At 39.5% G+C, this 27,081-nt stretch overlaps 1 protein-coding gene across 2 annotated transcripts; it reads right to left on the reverse strand.

The window, feature by feature from the left end:
* Positions 1-25,945, reverse strand: LOC124777222 (alpha-ketoglutarate-dependent dioxygenase alkB homolog 7, mitochondrial). Of its 2 annotated transcripts, XM_047252541.1 has the most exons (5): positions 25,673-25,945; positions 25,476-25,555; positions 24,860-25,033; positions 10,528-10,652; positions 1-823 (listed from the first exon to the last, which is right to left on the reverse strand). In XM_047252541.1, the coding sequence occupies exons 1-5, from the start codon at positions 25,815-25,817 to the stop codon at positions 691-693; spliced, it is 657 nt and encodes a 218-aa protein (XP_047108497.1). In that variant the 5' UTR covers positions 25,818-25,945; the 3' UTR covers positions 1-690. The 2 variants fall into 2 exon arrangements, with proteins under 2 accessions (XP_047108497.1, XP_047108496.1); XM_047252540.1 differs by having other exon boundaries at positions 25,476-25,941.
* Positions 25,946-27,081: the final 1,136 nt, after the last annotated feature.

Raw genomic sequence — 27,081 nt, forward strand, 5'->3', positions numbered from 1 at the left:
TTTAGAAATTATAATACTATTTATTCAACTTACGTGAAATACTACAAGCTGATGTCATTTTTCTTGAATATTTCACTTTACAATGTTTTTCAGTATCAGGTACACTTCTGTAATTTAAAAGCAAGGCTTGTCTGTCCTTAGCATCTCTTATTGGTTGCATATTTAACAGGCAATTCTGTCACATCTTCATCATTATAACATATTTCAATAATTCAGAATGGCTACATTTAAATTGAAAAAGGCTTCTCTCTTTGACCAATACAATGTCAATGTCTTGAGACACATTTCCACATCAGAACAACAAAAAACAAGTGTGTCAAAACATGGATTTCAATAGCAGCCTGGTAATTGGATCAATAACAGCCATTTCCAAAAAGGTGTTACGAGTAAACAGTAGTAGCAAAGAGTTTGTAATGTCTAGGAGCTTACAAAACATATTTAAAGAATGGGCAGAAATCAGGATTCAATGTCCCTTAGTTGTCAAGGTAATTAACATAAATAAAAACAACCTCAGAATGGGGAAGGAAATATGCCTTGTTTTGTCTGAGGAACCATCCCATCATTTGCCTAAGTGATATAGGAAGACCACACAAAGTCTAAATCAGGATGGCTGTGAGGAGATTTGAGCCCCACTTTCTGAGATACTATGTAAACTTAGTTTCTTCTTCTTCTTCTTCTTCTTCTTCTGTGTCACTTTTTTGTGGGCTCTGGCTCATTTCTGCAGATTACCGACAATCTCCTCCCACGTACAATTTCTTGATTTCTGAACTTTGAATTCTTTTTGCCCAAAACTTCATGAGTAAAGTCATATCTTGCAATATCCCTGCAAAAAATGAAAAAGATATATTTAACTGTAACATGATCCACTAGGTAACACATCACATCAATTTATTAGTTTCAATGCACTCATTAACACTTCAAAATATCTTTTTACCAATAATTACCACTTCACGGAATTGTTCAAATAATGAATAAAAAGAAAAAGAAAAGATGAAAGTAACAATTCAGCAGTGTTCAAAATCAATGACTGCTGTTACACACAGACTGAACATATTAATTAGTACTTTTTGTAGGTAACGATTTACAGCTGTCAAGAAAAGTCTTTTGAGTCACCAGCCTGTACATAAACACTTTATTCTCAACCATTGTCAGTTTTAGCAACAATCATCACAGAGAATAAAATAAAGAAACAGAAAAACATAATTTAAAGGAACAGAAAAACACATGTCAAACAATGGAACCTCTAGGTTGGAATATCAATAATGTTAGAAAAAGGATAGATTACTGCTCACCATAAAGAGCACTTGTTGAGTTGCAGACAGGCACAATGAAAAGACTGTTACACATTACAGCTTTCAGCTGAAGCCGCCTTCAGCAAAGAAAACTCACACGTACATTCACACAAGCAGGCACACCTCATATGCATGACCACTACAACTAGCAGTTCTGTTGAGATTGGGGCTGTCACATGAATAGTAATCTGGAGTGGGTTGGGGACAGGAGATGTGCAAGGCTACAGACTGCCAGGCAGTTTTGGGAGGTTGAGTATTGGGGGGAAAAACAGGGAGTGGAAAAGGAAAGCAGCAGAAAAGGAGAGGAGCAGTGAAGGGGAAACGATGGGCAGGTACACTGGCAGAGAGTGGCACACAGAGAGTTAAGGAATGTGAAAAGTGAGAAGGTGATAGGACACAGGGGCCGAAACTGTTGGGTGAAGGCTGTGGGGACAGTAGGTTACCATAGGTTGAGGCTGGGATAATTTCAGGCATGGAGAATGTGTCTTAAGGATGATTCCCACCTGCACAGTTCAGAAAATCTGATACTCAGCAGCTAGACTGTGGTCATGAGTGGGTGAGTTGCGTGTATATGTGTGTGTGTGTGTGTGTGTGTGTGTGTGTGTGTGTTTTATGTCTATTTCCAACGAAGGCCTTGTTGACTGAAAGGTCACTTTCTGACAGTATTTCTGTAGTGTCTCTGCGATTCAGCATGTCTGCTATATGGTGAGTAGCAACTATCCTTTTCATAATATTGTTTCATTCCAACCTGTTTTTTCCATTGTTTGATTTTTATGTACTGTGTGAGTTTGTGCTTATTTTCACATATCTGTGCGTATTTGAAAATGTTTTTGTGTTCCTGTACCTACTTTCATGCTTCTTTTACTATTATCCACCTTCCCTCACACCCACTCAACACCTTCATTTGCCCATTTTCTGTATCACTTACTGTTTCCACAATGCCATATCTGCAACCATTTTCCCCTACTCCGTCTTTCTGCATCAGTTCAGAAAAGTATAATTTTCCCAGGCTTAAACCCACTTCTAAATCATGTTCCTTAAATGCTGACTAAACCAAGGAAAGTCCCCAACAGCCTAACATAAAACTTCTTTCTCTGGATCCCACCATTTCAACCACCTCTTCAGATTCTGCCAGTACCTATCCCTCACAAACCTGGTATTGCAAAAACACATTTCCATGGTACAGGCCTCCCAGAATAACCTCTGCTCCCCCAGCAAGATACTGCTACTGTGCAATTCCTATTAATACATCACATCTCTGAAATTGAATCCCTTGCTCTCTAGTACCTACAAGAGCAATCCGGACACCACCTCCACAGGTTATACAACCTGCTGAAATCCTACAGTCACCTTGGGACACCATCATCCAACCCCTTTCTTACCCATAGTGTTCCTCCTTGTCAAGCCCTCATAGCACCCAGAACCTTCCTAGCAGACCTTTTCAACCTGCCACATTTCCAAAACTCCCTATCGACACTCTAGAGCCTAAACAATCCCCAAACACTGTTGTTAACCTTTCCAACGAAATCCTCAACCTCACAGAAGTTCCAGTCCTATCCAAAGGCCTCACCTTTAGATCTACAACTGAATTTAACCAAGCTGGACCTACACTCCTCCCGATCCCTGCAATGGAAACACTTCTTTGCCACTAACCCCTCCAACCAAAGCCAACCATATTTCCCTCCACCCCCCCCTCTCCCACTGGCCACCCCCTGGTCACCTTCTGGGAATTCCTTACCTCGATCTTGGCCGCACCATCCTTCCCCAAGACCCTTCATAAGAACACCAACCTTTTAACAATGGAAACAACAGCCATATACAATCTCAAAACAGATCCTGCCCTAATCATCCTCCTTGCAGACAATGGCTCTACCGCTGTCATGATGAATTGCAGTGACTACCTGGTGGAAGGCCCCTGCCAATTGTCTGACTCATCCACCTACAATCTGCCAGACTGATACCATCCCAGAAGTCAAACATACCCTCCAATCCCTGCTAAGACCCTTCACAAACTCAACAGTCCCCCATGTCCCATTGTAGCTGGTTACTGCAGCAGCACTGAAATGATTTCGCACCTACCTCAGTGACCAACACCTTGTGACAGCGCTCGCCTGCTTTGTTTATCTCTTCGTTTGTTGATTGTCCTCAGTGTTGACGTACTGGCTGCTACACTGGTTGAAAAATAGTTCATGGAAGTGCAACAACTACTGTCAACTGTAAATGATGTAGCCGAAAGATGCACAGTTGTGTTTCAGTCTTTTACTTTCACTGTTCAACCCCCTCCCCCAATATTACACAGTTATATGGCCAGTGCACTATTGTTTAACTTTCGATCTGCCTCATTAATGGTTTGCAGGCAAACATCCACATACTGCTACAACAGTTTACTGTTGCATATCTATGTGCAGTAAAAACATACCCACAAAGTTCACAGTTCTTGAAGTATAGAAAGGTATGTATGGAGCACACACGGCCTAATTGTGTAACCCTTATTTCACAGATGCATTGTTGTTGATCTAACCAATACAGGTCTGATGTCAGCTAAAGTTCCCACCAAACAGTTGCCCATTGCCAGACCCTCCTGTTGTTCATAAATGGCACCCTGGAATGTGAAGTAATTCTGAGAAGTGACTTAATTCCAATAAGTCAACAAGTTCGCAAATCTTGCCAATTTTTTATGCTTAGTTAAATTAACAAAAACACAGTAGACACACATTTTTCGCTAATTCTGACCAGACAACCAAGAAAATTCGGTACTATAAACGTTATGTCGATGACACTTTAGTACTTCTTGAGGGATCTGTTACCGACATAGATATAATGCATGACCGACTTAATAGCTTGCATCCAAATATAAAATTTATGAAAGAAATAGAAGTTAACAAAAGTATAAATTTCCTGGACCTCCAAATTTCAAATATTAACAGCCAGCATAAATTTGGAATTTTCTGTAAGCCAACCACCACAGATTGCTTAATAAGTAAAGATTCTTGCCGCCCAGTGTGCCATAAGCGAGCCTATTTTAACTCTACGATACATAGGTTAAGTAACTTTCCGCTAGACGATGATGAAATAAACAAGGAGCTAGATATCTTGCAGGAAGTAGCAATTAACAATGGTTTCAGAGCAGAAATGGTCACAGAACTATTTGAATGGAAAGTTAAAAAAGGCAGGGCAGGTATAACCGATAAAATCACACTTCAAAGAAATGATGTTAACTATAAAAACACTAAGTTTGCCAAATTACCATATTTAGGAGTAGTATCAGATAAAATTGCACAGGTGTTTAAGAAAACCAACATAGGGATCAGATTTCACACAGACAATACATTAATTAAAAAAACAGGCATGGAACAGGTAGAACAAACCAATTTGCAAGATGAGGGGTTTACAGAATAGAATGTGGCTCATGCACAAAATGTTATACTGGACAAACTGGGTGGGCTTTTAATGACAGGTTTAAAGAACACATCAGGCAGACAGAGAGCAATACCTCTACCTTCAGCAAATATTTAACTGAGAGTAAACATATGGTCAACAACATAGATTCATCCCTTAAAATACTGCATACTGTGCCTTAAAGTAGAATCATGAATATTCTAGAAGAAATAGACATTTACAACTGTATTAAAAATCATCCTAGTGACCTACTTAATGATCAAACTGATTTAAAAAATAAAAGACTTTTAGATAATTTCCAGCACGTTTTATGTACAAATGACAGATTGTAAAAACGCTTACAGGAGCAATACCTTTGACATTTGATGGGAGTTTACCACCCTGACATTTTGTATACACAAGCGTGTAAAGGAGGTTTTATAAAAAAAAAAAAAAATACGTGTATACCCAAAATTATATTAGTAACTGAAGTGTCATATCCGCTACCACTTGCAATGTATCTATTCTCTTATTTTCTGTATTTTAGGATCGCCAATTTTTATGTGATGTATCTGACCAGTTTTGTCTTAAATAATAAGTAAAAATTTTTATCAGTAATCCTGGTGTATTTTACTGTAAAGAAAGTTTACGGACTATAACGAGAGACAAAAAGCATGTATTTTATTTTATTTTAGTATTTTGTATTGTATTTTATTTTATTTTTGTATATTTTATAAATGAAATTTCATTCATACGTTCGAGCTTCTGAAACATGAGATCGGAAAAGTAGTAGTACGAAATTTTTATATAAATTTGGAATCATCATATTCTTCCATAATTTGTGTGATGTCGCCATTTCTTCTCCTTCCTCTTCTATCAAACAATTCTGTCATCACTAATTCTGTAACTATTCCCGCCAGTGTCAAAATTTATTCTGCTGTTAACTTCACTCTCTCCTGCCACAATCACCGGTTTAGTTATCCCGAGTTTATTCTCTGGTTGGGTGTTATTGCGTGTTCGTACAACGCGTTTTCTGTGCTACCCCCAGAATAGAACTTAGGTGGCTGCTAACGGGGACTGAACAACTGGCTCTTACTAGTGTTACGGTCTGGTCAAGAATTTTCTGTCAAAATTTCATTTTCTTGGATACACCAAGAAGATATGTAATCTTTCTTAACTGTTATTCCTGTTAGTCATTTATTCCCACTCTGGTAGTCTGAATCTATCGATTTCACTGGTAATTATAACACTGATCATTCGCAAACCCAATAAACCACATAAACAGACAGTGATTGGCATTCACCAGTTCAGCTTTATTCCGCTCAGCTTCTGTGTGCCAGGGATTCCCCTGGCAGAGACATGACATACACTATGCACACATTCAAAAATCAACTTATGATTCGTTCATAAATAAACTTAAGATATGTTCGAAAACCCAACAGGGATGTGTTTCAAAATCATATGAATAATTGATAGACCAATTTCCACTGGAGATTAGGCATTTTGTTATACAATGCTTTTTTACCTCAAGAATATGAATTTGGCACCCCACCCACTGAAATTGCCACACAGGGCAGATTCCCCGGTTTGCCCCCCCCCCCCCCCCCCCAGTGAATCTGGCACCTTCCGTGTGTCAGTAAAAATTTTCCGGGTAGCATCTTGCTGCTACTGCTTATACAGCTAACAGCCACAGTTCTGTAGACAGAAGCGGGATAAGGTACTACACATGCACAACTGAACTGTGCATGTGCAAGAGCTTGCTAACAGCTGCTCAAATGAATCTAATGTAAACAGTCGTGATGTCACACTCATTGGAGGCAATTTGTTGTTATGAAGCATTGCATAGTCTTCCTAAAGGCTTTGACACATTTACCATTGGCAGATGCTTGTATGAGCACTGTGTTTTGTTGTTGTATATAGCGCATTTCCTTTGCAATTTAAGTTTAATTTTCATTTTTTTCCCCTTGTTCATGTTTCATTGCAGTAGTATTATTCTACAGTAGCAAGATACAGTAATATCCTTTGTTAGAGTATTGTTTCTTACCAGTCAAAATAACAGAAATTTAACGGAAAACTAAATAAAAAATACCCAGAATTCTAAAAAATTCCTAGGTTTTTCCCGGTTTTCTTCCAGATCAAAAAATTCCCAGGTTTTTCCTGGAGCTCCCGGGTCGTATCTGTGGGTTGGAGGTATAGGGCACTATGTCACATTTACTACACTTTACAGGAGAGCAGTTTGAAGGTGTTTTATTGTGTTCTCCCTTAAATATCTTGCCTATTAATAGCATCATCATAACAAAATTTGGTCAGTTTACATTTTGAACATTAAGTATCATGTTGCTTCACATGTAATAGCCTTTTTTTTTTCATTTTGTACCAGTTTTGCAGGTATATAATGGACATGGTGTTGCATTTTGTGGCATAGTGCTCTGGGTGTTTAATGAATAACATTACTCGATCACATTAATTTCATTGTAAGAATATATTACATGAACAGAACATTACTCACATTGTGGTACAACTTGCTGCACGAACATAAATGTCACATTTGGTCCTAAATCACATCTATGTCTTCTTCTGGATAGTCTTATGTTTGTATTATGTGTATGTTCTAGGTTCTTATAAAATGCATGACAAACTGAAGGCATATGTGGCAACAGTGCCCTTAAATCATTATATTTCTGCAGCAAAATAGGTCTTGTGACATCTGAGAGTTGGTTCAAATCTGCTGAAATGTAAGTGCATATCTGTGTAACCTAACGAAGTCGGCCTGTCTGTTGTCACCAGCAAAAGATGTTTTGAAATACAGAATTTCTCTCTTTTCCTGTTTCACTTGTAATTGCACACACTTTGATTACAAAAATGGCCATTTCTCCATATCCATTTTCCTCTGAACAAGGGGAGGCCTTTCAGAGTCTATTGCGGCGTACAGTGAATTAAAACTTTTGATATCTTGAAGTTCCATATTATGAACAACGTACTTGCTGGAAGTGTGTTTTACCAATTGTTGCCAGTCCCAGGGTGTTAAAATGCTCATATTATTCAATTTCTTCCGTTTCCTCTCTATCAATACATGAACACTGTCGGATTCCATATGGGTATGGCCTTTTAGCAGATATTTCTGAGTTATGGTCTTAATTTGTGGATAATTATGCAGCAACTGGAAAAAACACATTATAATATTCACATTCTTATTTTGTCCACGGCAGTTGTCTGTCCAAAGTGCGATTCCTTCCACGTCACTGTCGGGGTATGACACTATTTGCCCACTTCAAAATTGCTGATGTAATGTCATTTCTGCCTCACCCTCCTTTTGACTCACCCCACATCACACAGTGAACTGAGGAATCTAGGCATCATACAAGGTAAAAATTAAGACTCAAAGCTTCCTTTTATAGAAACTAATACTATTTGATATGACTGGAGATGGCAAACATTTCTGAAGGTCTCCAGTTAACACTTCGTGTGTTGGTGTTCCTCTTGCCTTGTTAGTGTCATTACTTTTTAGAAGGTACCTGTTTTTTGATTAATTCAGATGAACAATATGCTCAGCTTCAACGGATTCTTTTTCTTCTGGAGTCAGATTATTTTTCAGCTTTGCCTGAAACGAATGACAGGTGTCATATTCAGGTGATTTGAATAACAAATTGAACTGTTTATTAAAGATGTCTGCGCAAAGCCATTTTTTACTGCTTAACTCTGGGTAGTGACTTTCATAATGTGGGAAAGAAGAAATATGGCTTTTGATCAGGCGTTTTTCTGCTTGGAGTATGCCTACCCCTTTGATCTTTTCTTACTACTCCACTTGGCTCCATTTTTTTTTTTTTTTTTTTTTTTTTTTTTTTTTTTTTTTTTTTTTTTTTTAAATTTGTACAACAACTGTATTTGAGATAGAAAGGGTGTTCAAAAACATAATCTTGCACACCTTAACTCATCCACCATTTACAGTAAAATAGTAGCTTAGAGTGTTTTCTTCACACTTATTCAAGGTTAAGTATCTTTTTTTTTTCAACGAGTTTTACTACGTTGCTCAACACATGTGCCAACAATTTGCCCTTTCGTATCTGCCTTTTCACGCCAGTATGCCTCTGAGTAGGAGACAAGAAAGTCATATGGATTGTGCCAATAATTCCATTTTGCCCAAAAATGGGCATTGTGTCCTATACCTCCGACCCATAGACATACACCCTGTTTCAGCCAAAAGGTCTTCTTCTAAAGTAGAAAAAACACACACGACCACTGTCTCTGGCTACTGGGCCAAACTCAATGCTGCTTCAGTGGCCAGACAGTGCTCATGTGTATGGGAGTAGTTCCACATCTCGCCCTTATGGACTGTGTCACAGTCTATCCTTTCTCATAATATTGTTGTTACCCTATTCTGAATTTTCCATAGTTTGATTTTACAAATATTATGTGTATTTCAAGGTGAAAGGAACTAATAAACATCTCTCTGTGAAAAATAACAGATAATACTGACATTAAACAATTTAGGAGTAAAGGGGACAACTCACTGAATAACAGGAGTGTTGAATCGTTGACAGGCACACAAAAAATAATGGAAACTTGACTAGCTTTTGGAAGAAATCCTTTAAGGAGACAAAGCACACACACACACACACACACACACACACACACACACACACACACACACACACACACACGTTTTTACATTTTCCAAGTATTTACATTATTCACAATAAAATCAATCATCTGCAGTTTTCGGGCAACAGTAGACATTTAGGTTAGTGCATAAGTTCGTAGTGTTTTTGTTTTTTGTGTTGGTATTCTTGTTGTTTTGAGTTTATTTATTGATTGTCATTTTTTATTTGTAGTTCACTGTTGCTATTTGAGTCTACGTATTGTCAATCTGAGATAGTGACGCTGTGGGCACTGGAAACTGGCCTGCCAAGGGGAGAAATCTGAACATTTCCACCATATTCTTCTATTTGAGTTTAGTAGAGGGGTGAGAATATCAGACACAGCCAGAAACATTTGCACCCTGAACGGTGTTAATGTCACTGGACACAGCACAGCACAGCAAGAAAATGGTTTCCTCATTTCAAGAAGGATCATTCTGACATTAGTGACTCCACATTCAGGAAGACCTTTGGGGATTTGTGAAGATCATTTAAAAGCATTAATCTCCACAATCATCCCTGTCAGTGTACAAGAGAACTGGTAAATGTTATGAAAGATGATCATTCCAACACTGTGCGACCTTTTGCATGCAATGAGGAAGTTCAAAAACCAGGTGTATGGATACCGCATGCTCTAAGCCAAAATCACAAAAATTAGCATGTGGCCATATGTGCATCTCTGTTTTCCTGTCATCAATTGGCTTGTGAACAACACTTTGATGACAAGAAATGAGCTCTTCAAGGTAACATAAGGAAAAGAATGGAATGATTGAGCCCAAACAAAGCAGTAATTCCCCGTGCAAAGACCTCCTCATATCCACAAGAGATAGTGTACATCTCGTGTAATAGTGACGGTGCGGTGCAGCATACAATGAAGATGACGTGAAGACATGGACTGGGAAGTGGGGACAGATCAGAGGAAGGGAAACTTTTGGGTAGAGAGTGTAGGAACAATGAGTAAAACTACAGTGAGGCCAAGGGGATTGCAGGAGCACAGGATGTGTTGAAAGGATAGCTGCAGGTAGTAGACCTTGCTGCTAAAGGCACCATTTCAGAAACTGTATTATAACACAGCTGTTTCACCACATTCGGACTGTCTTGCTTAAAAATACTTCCAGTCTCATACCAGACAAACAAGAAAATGCAAATGTGAAATGAATAAGGAAATAGTAGAGTCAGCAACCACTTCTAGAAAAAGCAAGATAATAGTACACACTCACTTCATAATATAAAGTGATCTCCTCCTCAACAAGACATCAACAATAGCCGACTTATCTTCCGTGTGAACTAGCCTCATTACACAGTCTGACAGCAAGCTCAACCCTGCAATTGTGTTCCCACAGAACTGAAAAATCAAAAAACATAGTATAGACAATGCAGGACATAAAACTGTTCATAAATAACATCACAAGAATATTTGCAAAAATTGATAAAATGAACAGAAATTCAAAACAACTTATGGTAGTTCTTCAGACAGTAACAAATCAGTCAAGAGATCAGCAGTCTGCCATTAACTACCACCTCTGATGTCAGTTGAAAACATGGAGTTAAGTCCAAGCATCTTACATGTTTCAAAATTACAAACTGAATACTGAAATAAGTCTGTGTAAACATCAATTGCAACATACACACATCTAAATATCTAATATTATCACTGTTATATACTGATGGGGTTTACTTGTCACTTGTGCATTGTCCTCATGATGTGCATTTTCAGCTCCTCATAGCATAATGAACAGTCCATTAATTTTCGAACATGCAGCCATGCAAATTCCAGCCTTTCCACTGATATTTCAACAGCACATCATCTGGCTATCGTAGGAGTGGATGGACTGAAGTTACACAGCTGAAATATAAATGGAAAAGTTTGTGTTTGCACAGATGCATGCTCAAAATTTAAAGGATTATTTTTATGATAGTAAATGTTTTTAAAATAATGTTGCAGTTCTGGATAATGATACCTAGTTAAATAATAACTATAACAAAGATAGGGATCACAAATAAAACAATAAAAGATTTATGAATGTCCCTTGGCACAGTCTGGATAGCTTTCAGCATACAACCAGACTGCTACTGTGACAGCTTGGCTACACCACCATAAACAAAAAGAAACTCCAGTTTGCTTTTATTTTTTTTATTTTTTTATTTTTTTTTTTTTTTTTTTTTTTTTTACATGTTGTGAGGCTTGAATAGCTTTACGACCAAGTTGTATGATTGCTACTTCAGCAGAACTTAGGCTGATGGGCTGTGAGAGGGCAAGTAAACACATGAACTTCATTTGAGTTACGTGTTTGCTTGGATTTGGTACGGTAGTGCACACATTTCTGGAAGCTCTTCTCTGGATTGTGGGACAACAGGAGTTTTCAGGGCTGATCTTTTGTTACTATTCGGCCAAGTCCCACAAACATCATGATACTGCATTTCGCTTCAATCTTTTTACAATGCCAAACAAAAAAACTAAAAACAATATATATTCATTTAAGAAGCTAATTCAGTCATCACATCAAAAATTACTTACATACAGTAAAAAATCTGCCATGTTGCCCAAAAAATAAGTTACTGAGAACTGCACCTCAATACAATTATTTATACATCTGATGATAAAGGTAATAAAATTGTGTGTGGGCTTACAGAGCATACAGTAACTGATAATCGTAATCAAAAGTACAGACACACTAATATTCAAGAAATAAAATTGCTACATACTCTCCTGACTATACAAGGTGTGATGGGAAAGTTTTAAGAATGAGCTTATAATTTTACAATGGTGGTACTTACATGCTACTGTGATGCACCTCCTTCAAAATAGACCCCTTCTGACCGAACACACTGACTCCAACAGTACTTCCACTTTTGGAAACATTCCTGGATTTTTTTTCCTGAAGTGTGTTAAGGATGCTCTCCATATTTGCCTGTATGTCTTCAATTGAGTCAAATCACTTCCCTTTCAGTGAAGATTTCAGTTTAGGAAAAAGGTAGAAGCTTTCAGAGGCCAAATCAGGGGAATATGGTGGTTGTGGAAGCACAGGAATTTTGAATTTGGTCAAAAATTCAACGAAGGAGAAGCCATGATGAGCTGAAGCATTGTCATGGTATAGCACCCAACTCCTGTCTTTCCACATTGCAGGTCTTTTCTTCACACCTTTTCGCACAAACAATCAAGGACACATTTGTAGTATTATTGGTTAATTGTCTGTCCTCCATGGGTAAACTCATGATGCACAATACTGGTAGAATCGAAAAAAAATCACCAACATTGTCTTCACCTTAGACCAACTTTGCCCTGCTTTTTTCGGTCGTGGTGAACCTGGAGCCTTCCACTGCGAAGACTGCACTTTGGTTTCAGGATCATACCCATATACTCACAATTCGTCACCTGTAATTACACTATTTAACAAATCTGGGTCATTTTTATTCCGATTAATCAGTCCTTGGCACACTTCAAGTTGGTATTGTCTCTGGTCACTTGACAACACTTTTGGAATGAATTTTGCGGACACTCGACGCTTGTTCAGATCTCCAGTTAAAATAGACTGAACTGCATAGAAACTTAAATTAAGTTCATCAGCCATCTCCCTAATTGTAAGTCTATGATCAATGCGCACTAAGTCATGAACTTTAACAAAATTTTCATTCTTTTTGAGGTGGAAGGACAGCTGGACAGTGGTTCATCTTCAAATGACTCGCGGCCATTTTTAAATCTCTTTAACCACACAAAAACATTTGACTGGCTCATACAATTATCTCCAAAAGCTGTTTTTAATAGTTCGTAAGATTTCCCGGTTTTAAAACAAAATTTCGCACAAACTCGTTGCTCCGCTTTTACGTCCATTTTCACGCAGACAGAATCCGGCAACAAGACCCACACTCAAATAGCTGCCACAACAAACTGAATAAAGGAAACAATATCCTGTCAGAGGGCGTTCCAGGAGAAGCCAATGACTCACTCCCCACCCTCAATGTACCTGCCCGACAAACCAGTAAACAGTAGCGGATCCTTTCTTAAAACTTTCCAATCACACCTCGTATGATGGATTTCATAAAACACATTAAGCAATTTGCAGATATGGCACTCTTTCTTGATACATAGTTCACAGTGAGGTACAAAGGCTTTCATGGAAACAGACTCAAAAATGTGTGCAGATTATTATATCTTAAAAAGTCCAAGATGACTTACTGTAAGGTGTCTACAAAGGCTGTAGGCATTGATTAAAGGATATCATACTGTGAATACTTTATTCTGCAATTATAATCTTGACATTACACCATTCCGAAGAATCTACCTAGAATAATTATAATAGGGAGACAAAAACAGTACAACCTTCACAACTCGGGAATGTGCTAACACACACGCACTTAAAAATATTTGTTGCCACATCACAGCACAAGTGAAAGTTTTAAACAATGGTACTCTTGTACAGTTATGTTCTACTTTATAGCCTATTAACAAACCATAGGTACATATTTTATATACAATGTCACAGTTTCAAACTGCATGTTGGCAAGAAGGGTGTCGCAGCAGAATAACTCCAATGGAGTTAACAGCTACAACTGTTAGTAAAAATAACATTCAAATTTCTTCAATTTTTAGTGATCAATGTTGTTTCCTACTGCATGTGAAATTTTTATTTTATATCTGTGAAGAATAATTTATTAGGCCAGACAAAAATGGACAATAGAAATCTGATCAGAAATTGAGACGCTGCAGAAAGAGGGCAAGTACAAAAAGATGCATCAAGCAACCAAGGAAATAGTGTTTCAGGGAAAGAACAACAAACCTGATGTGGGGACAAAAAGGAAAGATGAAACTCCTTTTAAACAACCCACATGAAGTTCAGGATAGGTGAAAACAGTATATTGAAAGTCTTCATGAAGCTGGTCAAAGACCTGATCTGCATATTGAGAAGGAAGAAGCAGAAAATGTAAATGAAATGGGAGACTTTATGCTATGGTCAGAAGTAAGTAAGGTGTTGGAGGAAATGAAAGACGACAAAGACTGTAGTGTAGAAAATATTCCAGCAGAGATCTTAAAGAGTTTAAGGAAAACATTCTAAAAGGAGTTAACATCTCTTTGTAACTAATCCTATAACAAGTGCAACAGACTGAAGAACTTTCTTGTATCCACAACAGTACCAATCTCAGAGAGGAGTAACTCTAAAAAGTGATTATTTTCAGTGACTCTTTCAGTGGAACCCTGCTGCACAGGGATACCACATCAAAACTGACTATATTAGATTCCGTGCTAAGTAATTTCTTGAGACGTTGCAAGAAGTCCTCAGAGCTGTGGATTTGGTGAATACACTTCCCCACATATGAGAACAGCAGTTTCTTCACGTACTTGGCTATCTGATACATTGATGTACCAATATTGGTGACAATTGGGTGTAGTTGCACATTCTCCGAGTAATTTTGGCACCCACTAAGTCTACGTGGAAGTTTCTCTCTTGACTGCAGTTGTTTCACAACCTTGTCAGGCATACACATTTCCTTCACATGAATTCCAGAGTGACGAACAAGATAGAATCTCGGGCTAGTGTGGCACTTGTGAGAGGAAGGTTTCTAGATATGCTGCACAGGTTATATGTGGCAGTCAGAGAGCTTTTAAACCTTCAGCTTTACAGTGCAGCCTCCCTAGCAGGTGAAGATTGGGACCGCGTAGACAGTGCCCCTCAGTCTTTAGAGTGTGCCTACAAAAACGCCTCTGCTTGCCTGCCTGTGAAATTTGACAGATTCAAAGTGCAGCAGATGGAAGACACTTGCAGATTAAACTAAGTGGCAAGCCGTTTGATGACACCACTTTGAAGGTACTCAAGCAGTGGTCTCCAAGAAATGTGCCCATTCCAGGATTCATCACTTCAGTGGAGCAAGTAGCCAACAAACTTTCACCAAACGTAGCAGAAGAAATTTACTGGGAGACCTGCAGCCTGCTGATCAAGAAAAAGCCTCCAAAATCAAACTTCTCAAATGATAAGAGGCTTGCACTCAAGAGGCTCTCGGAAGACAACAGCATTGTAAAGTTGCTAGCAGAAAAAGGGAACCCCACACTCATTTTGCAGCAAGTGAAAGTGTGTCAACTTCAGTACAATCCTGCAACAGACAAAGTGGACAAGCAGTTCAGCACTTACCTGAAGGAAACACGTATGCCTCATCAACAACTATGATCAAGCGAGAAAGTTCCACCTGTACTACATTGACTGCTGAAATTACACAAAGAGAGCAAGCCATTGTGCCCAACTGTCAGCAGCACTGGCACATCAATGTACCTAACAGTAAAGTACTTGAAGAAAATGCTGTTCCCATAAGTGGGGGAAGTGTAATCACCACTTTCTCAACTCAGGAGGGCTTCCTGCAATATCTCGAGCAATTACAAAGCACAAAATCTGATATAGTGGTCAGTTTTGATGTGGTATTCCTCTTCACCAGGGTTCCACTGAAAGACTCACTGAAACTTTACGGGGACCAATATTAAGGAGTAAGGTGTAGGCATGGGCAGCACTCCATCCCCAGTAGTTGCCAATTTGTTCACAGAGACATTTGAAGAGGAGGCATAAGAACAGATAAATACAAATACATATGTTTCTTCAGGAATGTTGATGAAAAGTCTGATCTGGCCTCATGCTGGGAGAGACCTGATGAGTTTTTGGAACATCTTAACTCACTCCACCTAAATATTAAGTTCACCATGGAACTGGAAAAGGATGGTCAGAGGCTGTTTCTAGATGCCAAAGGGACAGCAGATGGTCTTTTGGCCTATTTGTATCACAAACATACATACACTGATTAATATCTGGAAATCAGCAGCTGTCACAGCACGGAAGAATGGAGGGCATACTCCTTGTCAGACCTACTTGGTTTGCCAGCAGAAAGAGCGTCTACAACCAGTGTTTTGCGTAAATGGGTACACAGAAGAATAGATTCAGAAGGCCCTTCAACCAGCCATTCTGCCACATGATGGAGACAAAGAGCAAGGTGAGGCAAAGACTGATGTACCTGCCATTTGCAGGACCATCTTCTGCCAAAACCAGCAAGATTCTTGTTGTGTTGGCTGAAGAGCCAACACCGTGTTACTAGAGGAGGCCGAAATGCACGCGGTTTATCTCACGCAGGCTGGCGTGAGGAGGGAAGAACTATACTGACGCGAGATCTGGACCATGACAAGGAATTAGAATTCAGAAAGCGGACGTAGCTAGTTTGATACTTAACTTTAATTCATTAATGATGAACGTCGCTCTTGACGGTACACGATTCACAATATCAATATCAATAGTAACTGAATATGGCGCCTTGCTAGGTCGTAGCAAATGAGAGCGTAAGTAGTCAGTGAACCATCGCTAGCAAAGTCAGCTGTACAACTGGGGCGAGTGCTAGTGAGTCTCTCTCTAGACTAGACCTGCCATGTGGCGGCGCTCGATCTGCAATCACTGATAGTGGCGACACACACGTCCGACGTATACTAACGGACCACGGCCGATTTAAAAGCTACCACCTAGCAAGTCTGGTGTCTGGCGGTGACACCACAATTCTCATGAAGAATAACATCAAGTGTGTGTTCTGTCCACATAAAAAAAAAAAAATAAAAACAAGAGGGCTTGCATGAAATGTGGATGATGACCTGGGATAATGAAAACCATAAGTTTATAATATACTTACCAAAGTAGCATGTCGTACACTGACCAAACAAGCAGGGCGGTGGACATCAGATGTACAAAACATCTGACGCACACCCAACTAAAGGCAATGAAATCAGCTACTGCTGAGCACTGTCTGGCACCCATCATTTCACAGAACATGACGAAACAAGAGTTCTGGCACAGACTCCCCTGATACTAGGACAGTGTCATAAAAGAGTCAATAGAGATAAAGCTGACAGAAAACCTCATAAATCCTGACACTGGGTATCAACTCAGCAGAGCAAGAGATCCTGCACTGGAGTTGCTGAAAACGCAATGGGGGCAGCAGCCAAACTCCAAAAACAGAAGAACTGAAAGAATAATTGAGAGTGGGGAACGAACCCCAAACAGGGCACCAGACACACTGGAGCAAAGACAGAACTTCGCAGGACACTTCTAGTAGGAGCGGACTGCAGACAGAACATCTATAATTGCACTGGACTGAAAACAGAGTGCCAGTACATGGACAAGTGCACCAGACCACAGAGTGTGCCCGCATTTGGCCTGGTGCATCAGACTGAGGAGTGAATGCCTAACAACACTTCTAGCGAGAGCGGACTGCAGAGGGAATGCCTGGAACCACACCAGACCAAAAACGGAATGCCAGCCCATGGATGGTCACTCCGGAACAAACACACGCAGCCCAACAGACCAAAGAGGGAATGCCTAAGGACACTTCTAGTGGGAGCTGATTGCAAATGGAATGCTTGGGACTGACCATCGAGGTGGAAGACCATAGGTCCAAATATTGGACCCATCTACCAAATGAGGAGGCCCAGGCAGCACATGATCACACTGTTGAAGTACTCTGCATGTATGATGCTCATATCTGGCAGAATAAACAACACCTCAAGATGTCAACAGATCACTGGGAAAGACTGAAGAATCACATAAGGAGGAATGTGGCTTCAGAAGGGAAAAGTGACATAAGATGCCATTGGACTTTTAAGGACTGTCGGTGCAAAGGGCAAAGAAGTATTTCCAGCCTTCATAGGCCTCAAACAGGCCTTTGACAGAGTGCAGTGGGCTAAATTGATAGATAACTTGAAAAGGAAGTGAGTAAAGTGGAAGAAGGGAAGACAGACTGCAAATCTATACTTTAATCAGAAAGCAAGGGCATACAAATAGTAAATGAGACATCTAAAGACAACAAGATAGGGAGAAGGGGGTCACATAGGGCTGATGTCTCTTGCCGATCCTACTAAATATTTATTTGGAGGATATAGCGAAAAGTTGTTTGGATGGGACAAGCAACATCAGGATACATGTACAGAAAATAGAATGGATAAGATTTGCACGTGACATGGTAATTCTTGCAGAAAATGATGGGACACTGATTCAAATGCTAAATGACTTGAATGACGCCTACATAACAAACAATATGAAAATAAATACAAAGAAAATGAAAGGCATTTTTATGGGTTTAAAGAAAAGAAAAGTACAAGTATAATGATTGAGAATTTAAGAGCGTTCTAGTATTTCGGAGGCTGGGTTGGAGGAGATATGCATTGTGAACAGTATATCAAAGTCACAAAGGTGCTGGTGAAAGAGGCATTTCAAAAGTAAAAAAGGCTCGTAACTAGTGATCTGAATACAGAATTAAGAAAGGAGCTAATGAAATGCCTGATATGGAGTGTGGTGCTGTACAGAGTAGAAACGTGGACGCTGTGAAAGCAGGAAAAGAGAAGAATTGAAGCTTCTGAAATGTGGATATGGCACAGAATGGAGAAGATCAGTTGGACTGATAAAGTCAGGAATGAGGAGATACTGTAAGAAGAGGCAATGGAAGGTTTTATTCCAGTGAATAGAGGGAAGGGCAGAAGATGATACCAGATGTTAGATGATATCACTAGACCGCAATAAGGGTATTGGAGAATGAAAAAGAAAGCAGAAGGCAGAGGGTTTTGAAGTCTAAATATGCCGCAAGGCAGTTAACCAAGTGAAATGTGGTCAGAGAAAATTTCCAGTTGTGTTACTTTATGTCTACCTGTCACTGGTACAGCAACAATATCATGAAGACGTTCCTATCACAGTGTTTTAAACTGTGTATAAATGAGTCACGTAATTTGTAATAGACCCATGCATGTCAATTTAATACTGTAATAGCAGTTGCAGTAAACATAAAAGCCGATTATTGAGTATGTAACTGTAGACCATATTACTCATTGCAGCTCATTATGTGTGCACAAAGAGCAGATTGCAGTCATTACGAAAATCAGTTACAGAGGCTACCCAAAGCTGACAGACCATTTTCAGTACTATTATTAGATGCCTTAGCACCTTATAATAGAAGATGTGGATAATAAATATGTCTTTACTGTGTCATATAATTTTTTCACAATATCTAGTTATGGTAGCTATCGCAGAACAGGAGAGTATGTTAACACAGGCAATGGTAAACGTGGTTACTGAAACCATTATTGGGGTCAAATGAACTAACTTTGCATCCAAACTAATGAAACAATTCTGTTGCTTGACAAAACTGAGAAGTTACATACCAGCCCGTTCCATCCTGAAACAAATGGATGGATGGCCAGAACAAGTGCACTACATGGTATCCAAAATGTTAAGCCATTGCGTGAATGCACAGCATTCAGACTGGGATATATACTTAAGTTTTGTCATCAGTGGGTATAATTCAAAAGTTTATACCAGAACTGGACTCTTGTTGCGTCAAGTAACATATTGGAGGAAAAGACCATCACTTTTTGACAAAGTTCAACCTAAACTGGGTCCACAGGGTAAACCAGTGAAGAATTTTGCAAAGAAATTTTTTTTGGCAAAGGCAAAGTGCACTAACACAAAAGCTTTAGAGAAGCAAGGATGTATTGGACAATACACGAGTTAACATTCACAATACATAACAGAACAGTGGGTGTTACTAGCTAATCCATAAACACCAAAGGGCAAAACGAATATTCCAATTAAGTTTTGTGAAGTGCACAATTTCACATTTCTGAATATTTACAGTGAGTTGGCAATAATTGCATCACTTTGAAATCTTATCAGGATATGACTGAATATTAGACCATTTGTTTCAGACACCACAGGGTCTACACAACAAAATGCCCTATTTCTTGAGGCAGTTTAAAAATATTAAGTCAGTCTGTTTCAGCTCCAACTATTCCGTTATCTGCAGCAGGACTTAAAAAGTTACTCCCAATTTTTTGCCAATATTTGGTGCATTTTTATTGTTTCACTTTTGTCTTTCCAAGCTAAAATAGTGACAGTTCAGGAGAAGGCACAACAGTGCTTGGGTGCAGAGAGTTTAAATTCATTGTTATGATGCAAACACAATTTCATTCTGTTTACAAGAAAGTAGCACCTGCCAAGAGGATAAAAGCAAAGAACGGGCAGTTTCTAGACACTGGTAGCATTCTGAAGCAGTGTGCAGGAGCTCAGGGTGTCTCCGCTGAACAAGCTGAGACTGTCCGACAAGCTTCCAACTAAGTCCACGCAAATCAGTTTGTCTGGCTTAGTGGGAACTTTTGATGCTACATGCAACTATTCAAAAGGTCTTCAAAAAGTGGTTGTCTATATTCACCTGCAATCAAACCTTTGGTTTCAGCAAGATGGTGCTCCACCTCACTGGTCGCGATGGACCCACGAATTCGCCTCCATGTTCTCCTGACACTACACTATTGGATTTGTTTCTCTGGAGCTAAATATAGGAAAAGGTGTTCACCGCTGGAGTGCAGGACCTCCAAGACCTGCACACCTGGACTGTGGAAGTCATCAGTACCATCCCTCTAGACATGCTGTGACGCACCTGAATAAAAATTTAATACAGACTAGAAACTGTTTGCATCATCACTGGGAATGATGTGGAAGTGTTTTGGTTTGATGACATAATTTTTTAAAAACTTAACATGACATATTTTATTTTACTTTTGAGAATGACAAAGATTTGTTTTATTTAATTTTGTGTTGGGAGCAAATTGAAAATAGGGCACTTTGGTGGAGACACCATATACTTCATTACAGACAACACATCTTCAAAAAGTCTGAGGTACTGTCTGCTAGGCCATTAGTATAAAATCAGCACATTTGAGCTCCAAATATGTTCTAGGATTCTACAAGAAATGGATGTTAAGGATACTGAATGGTAGTTGTGTGTTTCACTTCTGCAACCTTTCTTGTGGATGGGTGTGATCTGTACTTCCTTTTAATTATCGTGAACAGTTTTTTTATTCAAGGGATGCACTATATACACTGTTCAAAAGAACTAGATGAACATGCCTTTGAGCATCTGTCATATGCCACTGAGCTATAACTGAGGACTGAGTATGTAACCAAATTACACCTTCATCCTCAAACATTAAATGCACAACAAAACAACATTACATCCTCAATCGTTTACATAAAAAGAACTGGAATGTCTGACAGATATAGAAAACAAAGTGGAAACAATCATTCATTCCATCATCCTGAGTGCTTTTCACTGGACTTAGAAAGCTCCAACAATGTGTATCCCCTGCAAGAGCGTTCATCACTGTCTGGCACATAAAAATGGCATGCTTTGTATAAGTCAATGGTGGACACCCTGCAGTATCTGTTCCCATTCTTCAATGAGAGCTAATGAGAGTTCTTGGAGGGTCTGTAGTGGAACGGGATAACTACAAACACATCTGTCACATGTGTTAAGTATGTTCCATCTCTGCATATTGGGGTTTAGTTCAGGACTCTTTGCTGGCCATTCCATTACTTCAATGTCCAGACTTGGCAACACATCCCTGCTGATGCTTGCCACAGACCCTGGCATTAGAAGAAATTTAGGGCCACAATCATAAGCAGCAGCCTCAACATAGTCCAACACTATCTGTTCGATGTTCTTCCTTGCAGTAAGGTGACCATGGACAATGAGAAGCCCAATATGGTTATCAGCAGTGAAGCCTTCCCGAAGTTTTACAGAACATTGGGAATTGTCGATTCCCTGGACAACATTTGGCAGGTACTGCTCACCAAGGGTCTCTACACACAAACACCCCCATCACCTTATGACAGACAATTTCTGCATTAATCTGTGAATAACACGGTTCACCAGTAATGAAGTTGCTGCTTGACATGGGCATGATAGTACTGATGGTGAGCTGCAAGATGCTGTAGTGTCACGAGCGGCACTAGAGCAAGACACTTGGCTCATAAGGTCCTTTCTCGTAATCAGATTATGGCAGTCTGATCAGACACAGTGGCTCCAGTAGCTCTTCTGTGACAGTCTTGCAGTGCTCTGACAGTAACCATATGATGTCGCAATGCACAGGTGGCCCAATATCGGTCTTCATGTAGGATTGTAATGCAGTATCTGTTCCCATTCTTCAATGAGAGCTAATGAGAGTTCTTTGAGGGTCTGTGGTGGAATGGGATGACCACAAACACACCTGTCAAGTATGTTCCACCAATGCACATTGGCCTGTTCATCTTGTGTACTGACCTATCTCCCTCTAGCATGTCCACAACCTACGAATGACACATGCAGAGGCATTGGCATCTGCAGCAACATAACCAAAAGTCCGCCCTTTTTAGATAGCACAGACCACCCTTGTAACTTGCACTGCATTAAGATGTCAAACTGGATGTGCTTGCTTTAATACAACGTCCCCAAATGACAGCTGCTAGCTATGTACTCACTACAAAGCAATGGGGCACCGGTGCTCACTTCCTTCTGAGGGCTCACCTGACTCACCGTATGGTCAATAGATTGTGAACCATTTTAATTGTTCCCTTCATTGGCAGTGAAGATCTCAAGCCATGCAATAAGACCACAAGTACCGCCTGTATCAAAACAGATTTAACATACCGGACACTGATTCACATGTTCCCCTAATTCTTTGGAACAGGGTATTATGGTTAAAAGTGGGGCTAAGTCAACCACAAATTAGATATAGAATTCTATAGTGATTCATTCAAGTTCTGGATCCTTTAATTTTAGTGGTCATAACTGTTTCTCAATGCCACTGACATTTAGGTCTGTTCACTTTTCTTTGCAGTGTCTGAAGAGTTAACTCCCCCAGATCTGCCTTTATAAAGGAACAACTGAAACAGAGTTCAGCATTTCTTTTTTGCTTTGCTATCCTGAATTTCAGTTTGTCCCATCCAAAAGTAGGGTTGCCACCTGTACCTTATGGTAACATATTATATGTTATTTCGAGCAGTTGTTCTACATAATTTTAGAAAACTAAAGTATGTGAGAATATTTTAATTCAACAATGTAAGAAAAGAGATTGCTACTTATCTTAAACATGGCACACTAAGTTGCAAACAAGCAAAACTAAAAGACACTTACACACAAGCTTCTGGCCAAAGCCTTTGTCAGAACAAAACACAAACACACACACCATTCAAGCACAAGACTGCCAACTCCAGCAGCTCGGGCCAGAATGCATTCTAAATTGAATAATTTGTATGAAATGTCTGGTCTAAAACATAATGAAAAATCCTGCATTGCCTACAATTATGACAAGTCACAGTTATGGTAAGAGCTCTTGGGAGGAAAGGGAAAGCCACTGGATAGGGTATCCACAGGATCGGGTAGAGAATCGACAACAGTTTTAACCTGCTTTGCTGCTTATTTGACACTACTGATCATATATAAAGGTAGCACAGTTCAAAGTCAATGGACTTCCATCTGATACACGTACAAAAATGTCGTAAAAATCACCAGATACCCACTCAAAGTGCCATTTTGATATTTGACAGGCAACCTAGCCATGTCAGTCTACAACTAGTAAAATGATTGTACAAAATAAAATTCAATGAGTATGCCTGCCGTCACATTTATCTGACACCCTACAATGTCTTGACAAGTGTGTATTTGGCCCTGTTAAAAACAAATTGGGAAAAAGCTTGCCACATGCTTTTGTATTTGTGTTCTATTTATGTGTACTGACAAGGAGTATGTTACTTACTACCTCAGTTTTAATATTATTTGATGAATTCCTTTCAAAAATGGCTTATTTTAAAGAAATTCCTTTCAAAGAATGACATGAATTTTTTTATTACATTTGGTTGGGTAACTATAAACACTGTTATAATCACTCAGGAAAATGTACATATGTCATAGAACTGTGTTGACGCACAGTTACCCCTGCTGGAAAATCCACAAACAGTCTACACTCAGAGGCAGCAGTTTCCCATTTACTCCCGACTTAACTGGATAAATGTCAAATTTGGGGTAACGTAAACTTATGACATCATTCAAAAAACAGATTAATAAACCCAAAAGCAGTGTTTGAATTTAAAGCCCATTATTTCTTAAAATTATAAAAATAACTCATTTAAATTTAGCAAGCAAGTAATTATTTCAAATGATATTCAAAATTTTTCAAGATAGTTTCCAATTACTCTGTGTGATCTTAATACCAACGTGGAATATAAATCGTATAAAGAGTAAAGGTGGCTGCTCACCAGATAGTTGATGCACTGAGCTGTCAACGGGCATATAAACAAGACTGATAACAATTCAAGCTAGCTTTAAAGAAACTTTTCTTAAGAGCTACTGGGCACACATACATGGCTACATTGTGTCTTTACTCCAGCTCACTTAGAGCAAGGGGTTATGATGGGTGGCGTATGTCATGGGAAAAAGTAGCGAGGAAGAGGAGAGAGAGCTGTGGAAGAGTGACAGTAGGCACATAGGATAGCAATATAGCACTCACCATGTATCATACAAAGTTTTTGACATCCTGATGAGTTTGGGAGAGAAGGTTTAAGTTTTGATTTGGGATTGGGAGACAGAGCTAGGCTGTGGTAACCGAATAAGAACAAGCCGTTGTCTCTCTCTCTCTCTCTTTTTACGTGATTTTGCAAGATAGTGTAGCTAAGGCTAGAGTTGAGAAAAGTGGTATAACTGATCAGTACAAATCACAACAACAAGCTTACTCACCCTTACACTGTCAACATGTGCTTTTATGAACCCATCCTCAGCCAGGTCCAATACATGCACCAAACTGAGCTGAGGTGTTCCGGGTGGAAAAGCAGCTTCTCTCACTCTCTGTATTATCACTGAGTTTGCTGCATTCCAGTTTGAACGTTCGGTCTCACGATACCCATGTATGGCCTGTAAGAGACTATTTACAGGGCCTAGACTTAACAGCCAGACAAAGATCAAACACTTAACACAAAAATACTCTTTATGAACAACATAGAATATTATTCTTAAAATTGGAGCCATTTTGGCTCAGTTACTACCTCAATTGTGATTTATCATAAATACAGCAAATTAGAATATTATTTCGTATTAGATAGCATTAAAGTCTCAGCTACGAATAGAAATGAGTCTGTCGTTCGGCAAATAATATAATGAAGAGAACTAGATAAAATGGCTCTACGCTTCAGAAGTATGTAAAGTTTAAAGTAGTAACAAACTGCTGACATATAAAAGGTACAAAGTCCGAATCATACAGACGTTTGAAAACACACTGATAGCCAACAGAGCGCTGATGGAATACCTTGCATATCAGATAATTCATACTGTTGTCCAAGGATATGCGACAACTTACATCGTCCCAGTGATCAAATTCGTATCGTAATCTTTTCATATATGGTTCCACTTCTTCAAACAGCGATTTCTCTTCCCCTTCTGTTACAAAATCTTCAATTACGATCATATTTTGTGCGACACGCATTTTTAAATCATCACTAAAGCCATTTTTGAAATGTAGGTAATACAAACTACTATCGCTATCCACATTAGTACCAGTATGATCTTTTCTCGATGTCACAGCATAATTCTTTCCCGTGTTATGATTATAACAACAGTGTTCTAAGACACAATGAAATCTTCTTCCAATCAAAAAAGAATAACATTTTCTAACAGAAGGCACAGCCACTCCAGTTAACATCTTTCCTGTGACACAAACATGTACTTCGACAAATCTCAACTCTTAAGCCCGGTCCACACTCAACGATCTGTCTGCGCAGACATCGGCGCAGATGTTTGTACATGCGAAAGATCGCTGCAAATGTGGTGTGTTCACACGACACAAACCCCAATCTACTACTCGCCCGCCATCTGTCGGTGTAGAAAAGAAATATCAGTGGCAAGCGACTACGCCCCCCGTAAACGTCAAAAATTTAATTCAGTTATTTTGAAATATGCAAATGGAGGAAGTTCTGTTGTGGTCTGTGTTCGCAACTTGTGTTGCAAAAAACATTCAGACCAACCGCAGGAAACAGAGAAAGCGGTCAAAATGGTGTAGACAGTGGCTGCTAAAGCGAAAGCAGTTTTCTCACGTAAATTTACTGTGAGATTTGTAGGGCGAACCTTAAGAAAGCCAAGCAGATCAAAATAACATAACGTTGGCTGGTATACTTGATCTACTCCTACACCAGATCTTCTAGATTCCCGAACTTTGAATAACTCTTTTCGGTAAACAGTTCGCAACGAATTTTTTTTATTACTATTTCTCTTTTTGCCGAGGCGTCAACTGCCCGCAATTTTTCATTTTTTTTTTCTTTATTGTGATTTCATGCCCCTGCCCCATATGGGCAGGGGAGGGCTGTCAGCAGCACAATCCGCCGCTCTTCAGCCGAGTGACAAGACAACTAAAACAAGAATAAAATAATACATACATAAGGAGGTAAAAAAGGGGAACATAAAACAGAGTAAGGGGAGAAAATGGAGGTAAAAATACACTGACATGTAGACGTTCATTGGGGACAGTTAAAAAAGTCACCAGAAAGTTAAAAAACACAGTTGGCGATTCTTAAAACACAGAGAAGACACTGGATGCGTATGCACAGGTTAAAAGTTGGCCACAGTATTAAAAACACTCCGAAACAACACACTTAAAACCCACTTGGAGCACACACGACGAAGAATAAAACTACCAGGCGGGACCTGCCGAGGGAAAGGTCAGAGAGGATGGAAAAGGAGGGGAGAGCATGAGGCAGCTGGGGAAGCGGCGGGATGAAGAGAGGAGGGGCAACCGTGGGTTCACGAAGAGGCAGGAGACACATGGGGCGGGAGAGGAAAAGGGAAGACAGGGCAGGAGGGAGCGCAGAGACACTGAAAGAAGGCACGAGAGATGGACGGGGAGTAGGAGGGGAAATCCGCTCAGAAGGAGGGAGGGGGAGGAGAGGGAGCCCTGAGGAGGAGGCAGGAAG

This window comes from Schistocerca piceifrons, chromosome 2, assembly GCF_021461385.2.
Source record: "Schistocerca piceifrons isolate TAMUIC-IGC-003096 chromosome 2, iqSchPice1.1, whole genome shotgun sequence".
NCBI lineage: Eukaryota > Metazoa > Arthropoda > Insecta > Orthoptera > Acrididae > Schistocerca > Schistocerca piceifrons.

Bases quoted from the DNA above. Each gene is read 5' to 3' on its own strand.
- LOC124777222 (XM_047252540.1), bottom strand. From the start codon at position 25,817: ATGTTAACTGGAGTGGCTGTGCCTTCTGTTAGAAAATGTTATTCTTTT. The intron at 25,034-25,475 runs GTAAGTTGTCGC...AGTCTCTTACAG, and splicing joins AATTTGATCACTGGGACGAT to GCCATACATGGGTATCGTGA. The intron at 10,653-24,859 runs GTGAGTAAGCTT...TTGATTTTTCAG, and splicing joins CACATGTTGACAGTGTAAGG to TTCTGTGGGAACACAATTGC.